General features: G+C 38.3%; 3 protein-coding genes across 5 annotated transcripts; 2 read left to right on the top strand and 1 right to left on the bottom strand.

The window, feature by feature from the left end:
• The first annotated feature begins 5,918 nt into the window (after positions 1–5,918).
• Positions 5,919–9,924, top strand: LOC136242081 (eukaryotic translation initiation factor 3 subunit E-like). Of its 2 annotated transcripts, none has more exons than XM_066033463.1 (12): positions 5,919–6,058; positions 6,110–6,227; positions 7,625–7,788; positions 7,841–7,945; positions 7,995–8,120; positions 8,822–8,946; positions 9,001–9,118; positions 9,179–9,280; positions 9,332–9,441; positions 9,488–9,590; positions 9,634–9,786; positions 9,849–9,924. In XM_066033463.1, the coding sequence occupies exons 1-12, from the start codon at positions 5,960–5,962 to the stop codon at positions 9,870–9,872; spliced, it is 1,347 nt and encodes a 448-aa protein (XP_065889535.1). In that variant the 5' UTR covers positions 5,919–5,959; the 3' UTR covers positions 9,873–9,924. The 2 variants fall into 2 exon arrangements, with proteins under 2 accessions (XP_065889535.1, XP_065889534.1); XM_066033462.1 differs by having other exon boundaries at positions 9,844–9,924.
• Positions 9,790–12,316, bottom strand: LOC136242079 (cytosolic carboxypeptidase-like protein 5). Its single transcript, XM_066033459.1, has 8 exons — positions 11,947–12,316; positions 11,575–11,895; positions 10,902–11,524; positions 10,713–10,854; positions 10,469–10,656; positions 10,115–10,418; positions 10,023–10,061; positions 9,790–9,958 (listed from the first exon to the last, which is right to left on the bottom strand). The coding sequence occupies exons 1-8, from the start codon at positions 12,301–12,303 to the stop codon at positions 9,896–9,898; spliced, it is 2,037 nt and encodes a 678-aa protein (XP_065889531.1). The 5' UTR covers positions 12,304–12,316; the 3' UTR covers positions 9,790–9,895.
• On the top strand, positions 12,302–15,533 carry LOC136242082 (syntaxin-7-like). 2 transcript variants are annotated; one of them, XM_066033464.1, is made up of 12 exons: positions 12,302–12,404; positions 12,527–12,577; positions 12,620–12,685; positions 12,734–12,803; positions 12,857–12,947; positions 14,554–14,628; positions 14,680–14,739; positions 14,799–14,854; positions 14,906–14,990; positions 15,049–15,121; positions 15,166–15,248; positions 15,305–15,533. In XM_066033464.1, the coding sequence occupies exons 1-12, from the start codon at positions 12,383–12,385 to the stop codon at positions 15,413–15,415; spliced, it is 843 nt and encodes a 280-aa protein (XP_065889536.1). In that variant the 5' UTR covers positions 12,302–12,382; the 3' UTR covers positions 15,416–15,533. The 2 variants fall into 2 exon arrangements, with proteins under 2 accessions (XP_065889536.1, XP_065889537.1); XM_066033465.1 differs by having other exon boundaries at positions 12,326–12,404; positions 12,527–12,559.
• The last annotated feature ends 55 nt before the right edge of the window (positions 15,534–15,588 follow it).

The raw sequence follows: 15,588 nt of genomic DNA, 5'->3' as shown, positions 1-15,588 counted from the left end.
TTTGTCAGTAGTGACTAGCTTCACATCAACACAGAATTTCTTCTACTTTGACATGGTAGGCAATCACAGCAGTTCCCAGATGCCGACAATTTCATTTCTCATCTCTCCTAAATAGATGCACACCATTGAGCTATACTTAATCTGACATCAAGAGTGCATAATTATTATGAACTCTTGCTGGCATGCAACTGGATTTAGAGGAGTACCAAGACACATTAATTTTATACTGAAGTATATAACTATCCAGCATCCTGTTTGTTATTCATTCACCATGTAACCACTTTATACCTTAAGGTGACTAAATTTAGTGATGTACTAAATTTAGCAACTGGTTTTTTCGCTAAATTTAGTACATGCTAAACCTGCAAAACGTAGGTTAATTAATTACACCAATTCATAAAATCACTAAATTTTGTATGCGCTAATTTTGCCAATATACAAATTTAGTCACCTTAAGGTAAAAGCTTTTTGTCATGAGTTACTTTACATCAGTGTGCCTTCCATCTAATCATAGGTGGGTAGATAATCTATGATCTAACAATTATTTTTGCTGAACTGATATGCAAAGCTGTGGTTGAGATCTTAGTTTGTGTTTCTTCAGCAGTGTATGTCAGTGTTTGACTTTGTAATCAAGACACAACGTACAGTTAAAGAGTTGGAGTCACAGATGTATATTATAGCAGTACAATGTTTGGTTCTATCAGAGTATTTGCATGATTCTATTAGAGTATATTGATCTTAATTTCCACCCAGATGGTAAGGCATAATAATTATATGAAGTTTCTTAGTGCATTTTTTGTGATGATCTGAAAACAGAGATCATTGTGATGTTTAAAACACAATTATACCTCGGATGCAAGTGACTGTGCAAAATACACAGTACAAACATGGCAAGGAAAATTTGCAAAGCTCTGATGGAAATCAGCCCATTTCAATTGAGTATAACGCTGTGTACCCCAGCTCTGAGATTAATAATTGATATACTCAGGTTTACTAGATTCGTTCTCACAAGCCACTTGTAGATGGTTGGTGGTGTTGAACATGTTCAGTTGAATCCTACAATGTTGCTTATTATAGATAACAATATCAGGACAATAAGATGTGGTTGCTATAGATGGTGGGATAGTAGATAAAGGGGTATCACCTACTACTCTGTAGCCATTGATATCGGAGTACAGCATCTCCGCATTGTAACTGAATATCTGACAATAAACATATCACAACCTCATCATATCAGTAGGTGTATCTGCTTTGTGTATTATCTCTTTGTCTAACTTTACATGCTTTACAGTTCTCTGTTACTAGATACTATATATCAGTGACTGAGAGTACTTGGAAAGATTTCAACTTTTTTATTGTAATAATAATAACCATCCACATACATAAGAATAGACAAAAACAACAAACCAATAGACAAATAAAATGTTAAGCCATTTCTGTTGAGCCATATATTTCTCAGTGTCGAGTCGTTTCATTCCATTGTTAGGCATCCATTCTTAGAGTTTCTTTGTTATTGCCATAATACCAACTTGAACTTCTCTGTCAGATCTTGTCCCTAAATAGTTGAAGAGGTACCTTTAGATTTTCAGGAAAGTTTTTTGGCACACAGAGTGCATATCCACTGTTGGGGAATTTGTGCACCCCTGACAACAGGAAGCCATATACTCTGTAAAGAGTATCGTAGGATTGTTTTGGTCTTGCATTCGAATCATGCGTTCTTTTTCCTTGCAGTGATCATTCGATTGCCTTTTATCCTTGTAGACATCTTTCAGTAATAGATATTGACGGGGTTTGAGATGTCGCCCTTTCTTTCCTTCGGCTATTTTCTGTCTTCTTCCCTTGGCCTTGCTCCTTCCCTTGCCTTTATCGATCTTTCCCTCGCTCATCTTCTTGGTCTTTCTCTCAGACACTTGACTAAATACTCTTGACTGTTGTGTTGTATTGGTGTTGGCAACCTGTAGTCACCGCACACTCGAGAAACATCAACCTCAAGCTCACCACACTCGAGATCATGTTATAAATCTTTGGTGGTACCAAATATAGAATACAGATACACAGTATGAGACCCACATATTCATAAAGACATTGACAAGATTGAAAAGTTCAAAGACGTGCGGCTAGATTTGTTTAAAATGACTATTCATGGCATACAAGTGTAACTAGTCTTATAAATGATTTAGAATAGCAGAGTTTACAATCAAGAAGATCTACCCTAACAGTGACGATGATGTACAAAATAATTCATAATTTAGTATCCATTCCCAGCCTTTACCTCATCCAACACACGACGTCACAATTTCACCTATCAATTACCCTACTGTAGAATAAACAGCCATCTGTACTCCTTTTTTCCATCAACAATTTGACTTTGGAACAGCTTAGATCATGAATTAGTTAATAAATTTTCTTTACAACAATTTAAGACTACATTGCATAGCTAATCATGCACTGTAATTGTTTGTATAAGTAACCACATACCACACTTGTGTATTTTTGCACTTAACATTCACTTGCACCATTGTAATTTGTGTTGTGCATTCACACTCTTAGAGGTTTTGCACACTATTTAATAATAACTAGTTGCCGGTACTCGCGCAAAATGCCTGTGATACTAAGACAATTGTTATGTGCTATTGTGTGAATACACTTAAATTTGAACATTGGGTCATTCCATGTCAAATCACCAAGGAATTCTAGGGTCACCCCTCGGATTTTGATGAAACTTGGTATGTTTGTAGTACCCCTGGTGCTCATCACCCATACCAATTTTTAGCCTCATACACCACATAGTTTCTGATTTATGACCACAAATATTTTGAATATTTCATGAAAAATTGGTCCATTTTGAGTTACAAAATCAACTGTAGCTCACCAATGTGTTAATATTTTAAAATAAAATTTTCAGCGATTGAAGACTGTTAATTGATCTTTCAAGTAATCCATAACTATGGGATATCAATTTAATCAAGGTTCAAAAAGGCTCCATTAAAAACTTTACTCCTTAATATTTCAAAAAGTGCTGCTTCAAATTCTTTGAATTTTTTAGTAAATAATCATTAGATTATGGTCTATTGTTAGTAAAATTTTTGTGGTGGGACCACAATGGGTTCAAGAGATATCATTAAATATGTTGTGGTATGTAGTGGAATTTTGTAGTCCATTATTGCTCTATGGGAGTGTACACCTCTAATAACCGCTCCTAATAGGCCATGTCAACTTTGTCTTACACGATGAAGGTATCCAAGTACAGTGCAACTTGTATTAGTGACCACCTGTATTGAAAGACCACTGCAATTTATTTAGTTGGATTAACTGTATGGGTAATTCCATATCAGTTCACCAAAGTTTTGCATACGACTCCATCAGAATTGGACAAAATTGGTGTGTGGGTATCCCAAGTGGTCATATGTGTCCCTTCACCCATTGCTTGTATGGCTTCCCAGAAATGGCTTATTTATTATTCTATTTTTGCTGTACTTGTGATCATTCAAAGCATCATAACTTGGGTGTTTTTAAAATGAATTGCACCACTTTAAAGCTCATAGAAAAAGCTTCCGTTTGGTATATTTAACAGTTTAATTTGATGAAGTTGATAATTAACCATGTCTCCTAATCTTTGACCTTTGCTCTACCAAAAAGTGCTGATTAGAATTTTTGTGGATACTTATCAGACATTCACCTATTAGTAGCAAAAGTTTCAGCTTGGGGTCTCTATGCATGGGATTCTGAGTTAGGTAGCTAGCGGTGTTTGTGGTATTATAGTAGATATCCCATGCAGTATTGCACACCTTGAAGCCCATTCTGCTGATTTAGGTTTGCAGACACACAAGACTCTTTGATTTAACTGCAAGTTAAATGTATACATATGTAAACAGATTGTGACAAAGGCATGTAATACAAGTTTGTTACTGTGGTGATACAGTGTGACACTGTTTGGTAGCAAAAGTATTTTTTTTTTGTCAGAATTCACACAACCACTTCTTGTCCTTGGGTCTACGAGAGTTAGAATGTCATCCATTGGTATAGTGTGGATATTCTGGGGGTCTGGGTACTTGAACGAGTTTGATGGACCATGTGGATACAGAAATGTCAGCTTCACTTCCCTAGTGTCACTGCAAACTTGAAGCACACAAGCTACTGAACCACCAATTCTCTTCATATCAACAAGTGACAAATCCAGCAACCGATTCTGGTGGAGCTTCATTCTTTGCTAGAGCAACTCTCTCTCTCTCTTTCCTTAAAACATCAGATTATGAGTAAAATTTTATTTCCACTCTGCTATCTGAGATTGGCACAAAAGAGTTCAGTTTTCTCGTACCATGGATTGTACGTGAGAGTTGAAAGCAACGTCCCTGTTGTCTCGAATAATCTTCATTGTTACAATACCCAAAATAAGCGCAGGTATGTTGCTACATGCTCAATTGAAAAACTGACGTGGTGTCATTAGCTGGTTATTGTACTGCCTTTGCAAGCTATATAAGCTGGCTGCATTTGAAAAGTATACAACTAAATAAATTGCAGCACAAAGGTGGTCTTTCAATTCAGGTGGTCACTAATACAGGTTGCACTGTACTTGGACACCTTTCATTGTGTAAGACAAAGTTGGCCTTATCAGCAGTGGTTATTAGAGGTGTACACTCCCATAGAGCAATAATGGACTACAAAATTCCACTACATACCACAACATATTTAATTATATCTCTTGAACCCATTGTGGCCCCACCACAAAAATTTTACCAACAATAGACCATAACCTAATTATTATTTACTAAAAATTTCAAAGAATTTAAAACAGTTTTTGAAATATTAAGGATTAAAGTTTTTAATGGAGCCTTTTTGAACCTTAATTAAATTGATATCCCATAGTTTATGGATTACTTGAAAGATCAATGAACAGTCTTTAATTGCTGAAAATTTTATTTTAAAATATTAGCACAGTGGTGAGCTACAGTTGATTTTGTAACTCAAGACAGACTAATTTTTCATGAAATATTCAAAATATTTGTGGTCATAAATCAGAAACTATGTGGTGTATGAGGCTAAAAATTGGTATGGGTGATGAGCACCATAGGTACTACAAACACACCAAGTTTCATCGAATCCGAGAGGTGACCCTACAATTTCTTGGTGATTTGACATGCCCATTACTAATGATCAAGGATTAATCACATCATTACATACCAACAAAGACATGATTTGGCATAGCTACTAATGTGCGCACATAATTTCTTCAACTGAGTGCCGGTGGCACTGGCCCATCTAGCTATAATGTTGGTGACCTTGCATTGGATGGCTTATCAAGATGCAGATGTCCAGTTACAAGCTCTACACATGCAGAGGTCTACACAGTCCTCATGAAGGTGGCGTATCAAGATATGTCCCATTACAACCATGCACATAAAAGAGATTGGTTTTGAGCAGCAGACATATGTCACAATTGGGATGTGCTCTACTTCATTTGGATGTTGCATGAACTAACAAAGTGTCTGAGTGTGGTATGAGGATCAGTTTACCCAATAGTTGGTGCATCACCACAATGGGCTATGTTCTAATTCAACTTGCATTTGTCCCGGCACATACTGTACAGTGGTTTATATTAGATTGTCAGTCTTGTCTATTAGAGTAACTGGATTGGAGTTTCATTTCTACATCCTAGTCATGGTATTGTGTTGTTTACTTATTGCATGAGAAAGTGTGTATGCAGTACAGTATTGAGTATGGGTATTCAAGTTAGTCGGCTGTACGTATACTGAGCAAGGTCAACACCAGCATGTGTATTTGGATAGAGAAGAGTTGTATTTTAGTTACTTTCAGAATTAAGGTATCAGCATAGCCCTGGTGAATCCTTCATACGAAGAGTGGTTGCTCAATTATTAGAGGTGGTGTGTGTTCTATTAGGGTAGTTAATTTAATAATGACAGTGATTCTATTTATTACCCACCATTAAACACGTGCGGAAATGGCGGATTCCGCGGAGTACGACTTAACTCACAAGATAGGTGGATACTTAGACCGCCACTTGGTGCTGCCTATATTGGAGTTCTTGTCGGATCGCGGGGTGAGTTCGCTAGCAGGGTATGAGCGTTGTTGCACCTCGTGTATTCTATAGATCTATGATGAAGGCGACACGGCACGTGCTCGCTTGGAGTTGCTAAGCGAAACAAACATGGTAGACTTCGCTATGGATATAGCAAAGACTATCAGTGATTCTGGCGAGATTTCGGAAGGTTGGTAATTAACTTAGTTGCTTGTTCCCTATTTTCGTCTTACGGTGTATCCATGGCATCACATGATCATTTTATGACACATGGCCCGGCACAATTCTAATAACACTTGTAGGTGCCAGGCAGTCAAAACATTCTCATTTTACATTTCACTCTGTTGTCTCCCAACCATGTCCAGTGCTCTGACCATAGATTATTAATCCCACACACACATCTGATCCAGCACCATTTCCTCGTTTAAATTCCAGGAATCACGTGAGAATGATCACGTGTCACAACTACATAACTATCCAAAGTTTTTGGTTCTAATACTGAACGTTTTTTTGTGGAAGTTAAGCTACATTGCTTGTAGGCGTGAGATTCAATACCTTGGGCATGTGAGCGTGAGATTGCACCTCAAATCGTGAGAATCACGCCAGAGGCGTGACAGTTGAGAGGTATGTAACTGCCTACACGACACATTGTTCACATTTTAGTATCCTACCCTGGTTGTGGACAAACCTGCTTGGCTGCTCAGCCCCACCGGCTGTCATGCAGTCAGTTAATATAGAGTAGGAAGATCAATAGAACACAATCATGTGATGTTTATATAGTCCTAATCTGAATTCCTAGCCAAAATTGTGTTTTGTATAAATTGTGTTGTGGATCCTGTGGGCTCTTGTCACTTTGAATTATGAAAGTAAACACACCAGAAAAATTGTCTACGTACTGTAAACCTGGTGTAAAAAAATATAAAAAAAACTTTCAGATGTTCAATTTGTGGATTGTGGTGGCTCCATTTGAAAATGATTCTGGAAGTGAATGGCAATGAAATTTGTTGCAAGTAATGCAATTCATGATAGTTTGACATGTTTCCAGATTTAAGACATATCCGACTAATTTTCAAGGGAGTTGTGGTACTACAGAGTAACCTGTCTTCTGATCTGTGTCCTTAGTCTGTCAACTAAGAAATTTCCATAAGGTCAAAGGACAGACTCATCATAAACAGCTCATGGTAAACAGATTGATTTCAAGGACAAAGATCAGAGGACAGGATCTACAGCCACTTTCTTTGTATTATTATACAACATACTGCCTCAGGTGGAGAGTGAAAAGGTGGAAAATTAATTTTGTGAACCTTTCCAGGCAACAGGAATATAGTGGAACCTTGAACCATCCATGTTGCACATGTAACCTCCATAATTTATAGGACAGTTTCTGAGGTCCCTATAAACCTCTATCAGTACAATTTTATCTCTGAAAAAGGATAACTGTAAAATTTTAGTGTCCAGTTTTAAAACTCAAAAAATGAATTTTATAAAGTCCATAAAAATGGGTACTGTGGAATAATGGACTAGAAAAGCTTAGTGCATAAAATGTTGAGCTATATACATTTACTATTAATGTATGCAATTATGTAGTGTTGATGGAGAAGCGTACTGGTATTGTTGAGAGGATGGACATGCTACAAGAAGCTCTGGAGCCCATTGTCACCATACTGTCTAATCCCGATGTGTCAGAACACATCGAGTCACAAACTGGCAAAGATCACAACTTGCTGGAATATCTCACCACCAACCATGAGGTGAGCTGCATTGCATGAGCCATCAGCCCCACCCACTAATCTGCTACTGCAGTTTCAACCGGAGATGATAGACACGTTGTATGACTATGCCAAATTCCAGTATGATTGTGGTAACTACTCTGGAGCTGGGGAATATTTGTATTTCTACCGAGCACTGGTGGGTTTTAGTTATGGTTAGAGTTTAGGTTTACCTGCTGATGTTTCAGGCATCGTTTGATGATAAGAACATGATGAATGCCATTTGGGGTAAGCTGGCTTGTGAGATATTGATGCAGAATTGGGATGTTGCTTTGGAGGATCTCAAACGACTGAAGGAAACCATTGAATCTAGTGTAAGCTATAGGTGTGACATGTATTTTCTAGAGTCTTATATCTTACCATACAAAAATGTTTTTGAAAAAAAAATACTCTGTCCTAGGGATGCCACAATAGTTGTGACATACGACATAAAACTCCATGATATGATATGACATCAGCTTCTTTATGTCGTGACATAATATCTCCTAATAATGCACACTTTCCATTCATTTTGATCAAATTTGATGCAATAAATGAGAAAAATTGACAACTAAGTATGAGCAATAATATTGTTTGCTAATGTCATACAGTAGTTAATATTGCTGATGTTAAAGTTTGTATGTTTGAATCAAAATTGCTTATGTTGTGACATAGCGTGTGACATAAAATTCTATGTCGTGGCATCCCTACTCTGTCTGGTCAGTTTTATTTTCTATAATTATTTTACTTGCTCCTTGTCCTGTACTCTTTGGGTTCAAACAGCTAATAGGTTACAGACAGGATGCAAGTCACATGGTTTGTTAAGATGTGGCAGTTCCTATTGTTGCCTTTAGAGTTTGGTGGCAATTTTAGATCTAATAGAAGTGTTAGTAAACAATGTGATGACGTGTATAACACAACACATTAAAGAACAATTTGTTGGTTGCACTAATTTGTCTACTCCAGTACTTAGTCTCAATGTTTGACATTGCCCACTGAGAACAAACCGCTTTATTGTTTCACTTTGTATTACTAGACTAAAGTGTCTCCGCTGCACAAGTTACAGCAGAGGAGCTGGCTGGTTCACTGGAGCCTTTTTGTCTTCTTCAATCATGACAAAGGTCGTGATGACATCATAGACTTGTTCCTGTATCAGCCAGAGTAAGCCTTCCATCATCTCTCTTCTCATTGACATGACCCTGTGTATCACTCTAGCTATCTCAACGCCATACAAACATCGTGTCCACACATTCTACGATATCTCACTGCAGCCGTGATCACCAATAAACGGAGGCAAAACATACTCAAAGATGTAGTGAAAGTTATTAAACAAGTGAGCAAGAGAGCATTAATTGTTATACAACTAGTAAAATGTATTTGACAATTTGTTTAGGAAGCTTATGCCTTCAGAGATCCCATAACAGAATTTGTTGAGTGTTTGTATGTCAACTACGACTTTGACAGAGCCCAGAAGAAACTGCTAGAATGTGACAAGGTGAAATGTTATTGCTTAAAGTAGGTTTGATCCTTTATTGGCATTATTTAGGTGTTAGAAAATGATTTCTTCCTCGTTGCATGCCGTGAGGATTTCATTGAGAGCGCAAGATTGTCAATATTTGAGACATTTTGTCGGATACATCAATGTATTAGTATAAGGTACGAGGACAACAGTATTACAACTTGTATATGTGTTGTCGGTCAGTATGTTAGCTACTAAATTGAACATGACTCCAGAGGAAGCAGAAAAATGGATTGTCAATCTTATCAGGAATGTACGCCTTGATGCCAGGATTGACGCCAAACAAGTAACTATTGAACGCATTGTCTCAATTGTGATGTGTTGTGTAGGGTCACGTGGTCATGAACACACAACCTCAGTCCATATACCAACGTGTCATCGATAAAACTAAATCTGTAGCATTCCAGACCCAGTTTATTGCCCAGAGCATCGAGAAAAGACTTGAATTACAGCGAGCACAACAGGCACGAGTCAAACGTGAGGTATTGTCTTTTATATTCACTAATGATAAGTTAAAAGTATATATTAATATATTATAGGTGAGATGGGGGACAGACCTATGACATAACTGACTGTATTGATCACTATTATTTATACACTAAGAATTGTTTCTGATGTGACATACTTGTGCCCATCAATCGACATCGACTGCCTCTGTATGAGGAAACAAGAAGGAGAATACATTATGTCTAAAGGTTGTAGCATATACTCAACTCACCTTATCTATGGTATTGGGTGAGCTAATTCGTCTAAGCAACTGAACAGAAATAAAATTAATGCTTCATACTAAGTTACTAACTTATACATTACCTTTTTTGGTGTTCTTTGTTCCTTCACTGAAGGAGATGGGGCTAGTATTCTCCTAGGTGCCTGTCTGCAGCTGATGTGAGCAGTGATGGGGATAGTTGTTGATGGTAATGGTATCCTGGACTTGTGCATCTGTAGCAGCTGGGGTAGACGCTGCTGTATTGTGGTCACTGTAGGCTGTGCTGTGGTTACTGTAGGCTGTGTCATGGCTGGTGTAATCATCACAGATCTCTTTGTTACTGTTACAGTACTAGTGGTAATGGTTGTGTTAGCAGCATGTGATACTGCAGCTGCTGCTGCTGGAATTCTAGTTTGATAGGCATATTATTATTTACCAGGTAATATAAGTGTGCTCACCTCCATGCTGTGCTTACAGCTGTAGTTTTACTTTTCTTCTTGGTTGCCTCTTTAGCTCTCAAACGAGAGATGTGTAGCAACACCCACTGTCTCACACCAGCAACACTGCCATGTTTGCTAGTAGGTAAACGTGACCATGGGTTAGCTCCTATTAGATCTAGTGCAGCTACTGCCAACCCTCTACCAACCTGCAATATAAGACCTTAGTTTACATGGTTATGTATATCCTAAGTTATTGGTGCACCTCTTCGTAACATGCTGGAGTATACTTGCATGGTATAGATGTAGTGCCTTGTCGGGGAGGTGTAGCTCTTCCATGATCACAGGTAGCCAGAGAGAGACTATTGAAACTCCGACCACTGTTGTAGTTGCATTCTAGTGTGTAACTGTGACACCAGGTTATGTCACATACTACCCACACACTGTCACTAACCTGTGTATGATCCCTATGGCCTTGTGGAGGGCTACACGACCACTGCCCTCTTTAGACAAACCGTCTCTCTTATCTGACATATACATATTCTTCTCTGAAAACACACATGGTTGAAAATCAAAGTATGCTGAGTTTAATGATATCAGCTTTGGATAGAGCATGTTTTCTGCTTGTTCTTTCTCATTCTTGAAGTAGTTGCCATACATGAAGCAACCTCTCTTTGCTACGTGTCCATGTAGGTCGACATAAAAGGCCACGCCACTATCCTTGCTGATTTGTAGATGGTCGTCTGACATTACTGACTCTTCTAGATCGTGTGAGCTGCTCATGTGACCAGTGTGGTGATGATGCAATAAGAGACAACGGATAGCATAGACTGATGGGTGAAGTTCCAACTGAGGATTTTGGTAGTAACGATTTAGATTTTGACCTCTGCTGTCTGTCCTGAAGTGACCTTTGCACACCCCATCAGGATTTAACATGGGGACCAACAGGAATACATAACTCTTCCTCAAATTCACAGACCGTGGGTCATCTCTTCGTAAAATAAATTCCAAAAATCCATTAAATACAAAACTAGATGGTGTTTCACCAGGATGGACTCTACTGGTTAACACGAACACCTGCAGAAAATGGGAGTTAAGTAAGCAAGTAGCTAGGCTAAACTGCAAACCTTTTTCCCAGGAAAAGTCTTTGCTCGTGAAATGCTTGTGTCTGGGAACAGGCCAGGCAGACGTGGCTCTTCCTGGTCAGATATCCCATCGTGTGAAGAGATTGTGATCAAGTCAACTCTGCGTCCTTCCAGAGAATAAACCAACACTTCACGATGATAATAGATATTGTCATTACAACTAGAGTAAAGATCATCATAGCGATGTAGCTTTTCCTGACACTCGGTATATGAGTATGGATAGCAGAACGCAAAGAAAACATTTTGTCGATGATTCTCTGTAATGCGATACTGAAATGATAACCTAAATTGTCCATTAGTCATCTAACAAGGGAACACCGGGATGCATAAACCTTATAAACACCAACGACATACCTCATAGGTTGGCTTGTGATGCATTCTCTCCCAGCTACCCAGTCTTCCTACTTTAACTATAGGAGTAAGGCCCTGTTGATAAAGCCGCAGCTGCCTGTTCATGTTTAATACATTAAACGTGATGCTCTTTCCACTAAAGTTGGTGGGGGTGTAAATTTTAAAGTAGAACCAGCTACTGTTCGGGTTCTCGAATTCTGTTCCAGCACAATCTGGCGCAGTCCACACGTTAAATTCTAAACTCTCTTCATTGCCTACTTGCTCCACGCGGTCCAAATTACCAGAATCAAAATCAGAGCTAATTAGAAGTTCTCCAAAGGATACGCTCACCTTTCCACGAGTACTACTACCTGTCGCCATATTGAATAAATTATTTTATTGCTATGACAACCAATTTACCTTAATTTTCACGTGACCGTTTCTGGTCAAAACAAGAACTATGACGGAAGGCAGATACATCGGTAAGGCGACTTACTTTTATCGTTGATTTAATTATTTGATGGTTTGTAATTGAGTGCTTTCTGTTGCGCTGTGTGACGTGGTCATTTATATTGGTTGTTTCTTTCTTGTTCAAAACTGTTAGAATACGGCCGGGGTGGTATGCAGGAGCTATCAGGTTTTGCTGAACTACCCGGTATGTTAGTCATCTAGTATTGTGTTTGTTACTATGGCACAGGGTCGTCAAACTCGGCGAGACTGGTAGAAGATGTCACCCAAAATGTCTCACATTTCAACCGAAATGGTCAGTGTTTGTTTTTGTAATGTGTTGTTAAGCATTACTTACCTATAGTGATAGCGTTGGAGAAGTTAGTGAAGAGATGGGACATGAATGATCGTAGTGGGGACCTGATGGACAGCATGTTAGTGAGATCATATTCCCCCCAACATGTTTGTACACTGTTTGTACCTGTAGTCCTCAGCTACAGAGAGACACAGCACAGCTAGCAAAGATCACAAATTCTTCAATACAAAAGGTCACTACACGTGCTGGAGAACTGGATGAGGTTAGTATGAAACCATTGTTACAAAATACATGCGTATGTGTGTAGCCCTTTTTAGAGATTCAATACACAATGCCTGTATACACAATGCCTGTATACACAATTAGTTAACTGCATAACAGTGTCAACATACAAACACTAAACACACACATGATTGCCAAAAAGTTATGTGGTAGACAAAAGGATGGTGCAAGTGATCTGTGTGCGCTATTATTAAGTATTGTTGTAACACACACAACTACTAACACATTGTTGTGTGTTATAAAAAGTACCACCACATGTGTATGGAAAACACAGCACAAGGGGGCGTGTTGAGAGGCTAATACAGCACAAGGCGAATGTGTCTTGAGACACCCCCAAGTGTTGTACATACAAGCATAGGTGGTGCTTGAAGTGTTATATTGTACTTCCTGGTTATCTTGTTCTGAGCATTCATCTCCAGTTAGTCTAGCACCCAAATTTTGGTGATCAGACTATCAGTAAGTGTTCATAATCTATTTCTAGTTGTAGAACATTAGTTTGGCTAGTTTTAGCGATTTACTATGTCACACATGTGATCATATGTGCTGTCTGTCTGTCAGTCATTTGTGCTGTTCGTGTTGTTCATGCTTCATTTCTGCTTTCATGACCTTCCTTACATAATGGTACTGTATTTGCCCAATTATGCACATAACTGTACTGTATGACTCATATAGCATAGTTACGTGTATAATTGGTACTGTATGGAAAATGCAGTGTGTGTCGGCACTTTGATCCTCCCACACAAAGTATGATATGTATATGCTACATTAATCCAACCACATGCAATTACCAATGAAATGTTGAAATAGTGCATTATCACACAGTCCTCAGTGTGTTTCCTATACACAAGTGTCATTTACATATGAAGACCTGTTGTTCACTGATAATCCCCTGAACAATTGTATTGTGTAATGGAATGTGTCTTGACTGTTGGTATGACATTGCACAGGAGATATTATATTACATCTGCCAATGAACTTCTATATTCCAGTCACTTTATAGAGGCAGGAACTTTGGCACTAAATCTATACAACCAAGAGTTCATAATATCCCCCATACAAATATTATGAACTCTTGATACAACTATAGGGATTTGTAATTCAAATATTACTGATTTTGGAATTTCGTACAGTTTAGCAGTTCTCCAGTGGTGCCAATCGTGACATTTGTGGTCTAGTGATGCCTCAAATCCTTACTGGGGTTGTTATCCATCAGATATTCTGATAAGCAAATCCGTGTTTCCAAAGCCTATGGTGTTATAGGAAAAACAAGCCAATGGGACAAATTTTCTGACATTCGATTAGTTTGAAAAGCTCTGATCAGTATTACAACTTAGCTAGCATCATGATGATTATAAGGAAGGCTATAATATACAATGAAGGCATTTTTAATACTATTACAACATATGCCATGTCATTACAGAACACCGGATGACATCATTTCCTGTGTGAGAGAAAAGGGTTGCTCTTGCACATCCCAGTAATTCCAGCATACATTCATTAACTACTGTATGTGTGATGTGGTCATAAGGCTGCCATATGCGATACTTTGTGACAGTTACTAACTTTTGTTATTCTTCTCTTGCTAGGATGCGAGGATGAGATTTGACCGAGTCACCAGTACATTTACATCCAGTTTAGCCAGATTCCAGAAGCTGCAAAAAGTTAGATCATATCTCCCATGTAATGCCTCACCAACACATGTAACCTGTTAGGTAACAAAGGCTGTAGAAAATGACGCAGTTCAGCGGGCCAGAGCTTCATCATATAGATCTGTACGTTGTCATAACATTACACCATTGCTGGTGTAACAGTAATGTTACCATTATAATAGCATGGTTCTGATGGTGGATTTGGAGAAGATGATGACCAACAAGGACTATTATCCAGGTAGATGTTGTACCTGCTTATGGCAGTCATGTACGGTTACCAATTGTTTAGAGGACCATCTGCTGCCCAGACTATGGATCTCGAACACAACACATACCTTGTAGAAGAGCGAGAGCGTGACATGAGACAGCTGGAGGTAACGGACCATCACTTTTTCTTACAGGACTATAAACCAATAATGCTCTTTGCTGTAGACTGACATAGTTCAGATAAATGACATTTTCAGAGACTTGGGTACAATGGTGTATGAACAAGGAGAAATTATAGGTATGGTATGTAGTCTAGTGTATAGTTCTTGTATTTTATTACAGACAGCATCGAAGCCAATGTAGAGCAAGGGGCGCATCGTGTTACAGAAGGCAATAAGCAGTTAGTTAAAGCCATCAAACACCAGGTAAAATAATGGCCTTTCTATTATCATCATCTTTGCAACTATTTCTCTTTTTATAGCGTTCAAAACGAAAGCTCTGCTGTTGTTTTTGGTGTATCCTCATTACCATTGCCATTGTAATACTGATAGTTGTGTTGGTCCTATTAAAGGTTGTTGGTGTTATCAAGTAATAATAACATTTAATAATATATATTAACTATGCACAAATTTTGTAATAAATATTTTCATGATCTTAAACATATTGTACAACATTTGGTTGATTTTCAATGTATATTCTGTGGTTTTCCAGTTTTTGTTAAGGGTTAGAGTGCACAGTGCGCGCGCCCAAGGTTGGTATGTGGGA

This window comes from Dysidea avara, chromosome 13 (genome assembly GCF_963678975.1).
Source record: "Dysidea avara chromosome 13, odDysAvar1.4, whole genome shotgun sequence".
Lineage (NCBI taxonomy): Eukaryota > Metazoa > Porifera > Demospongiae > Dictyoceratida > Dysideidae > Dysidea > Dysidea avara.
This window is presented reverse-complemented; position numbering and strand designations above follow the sequence as displayed.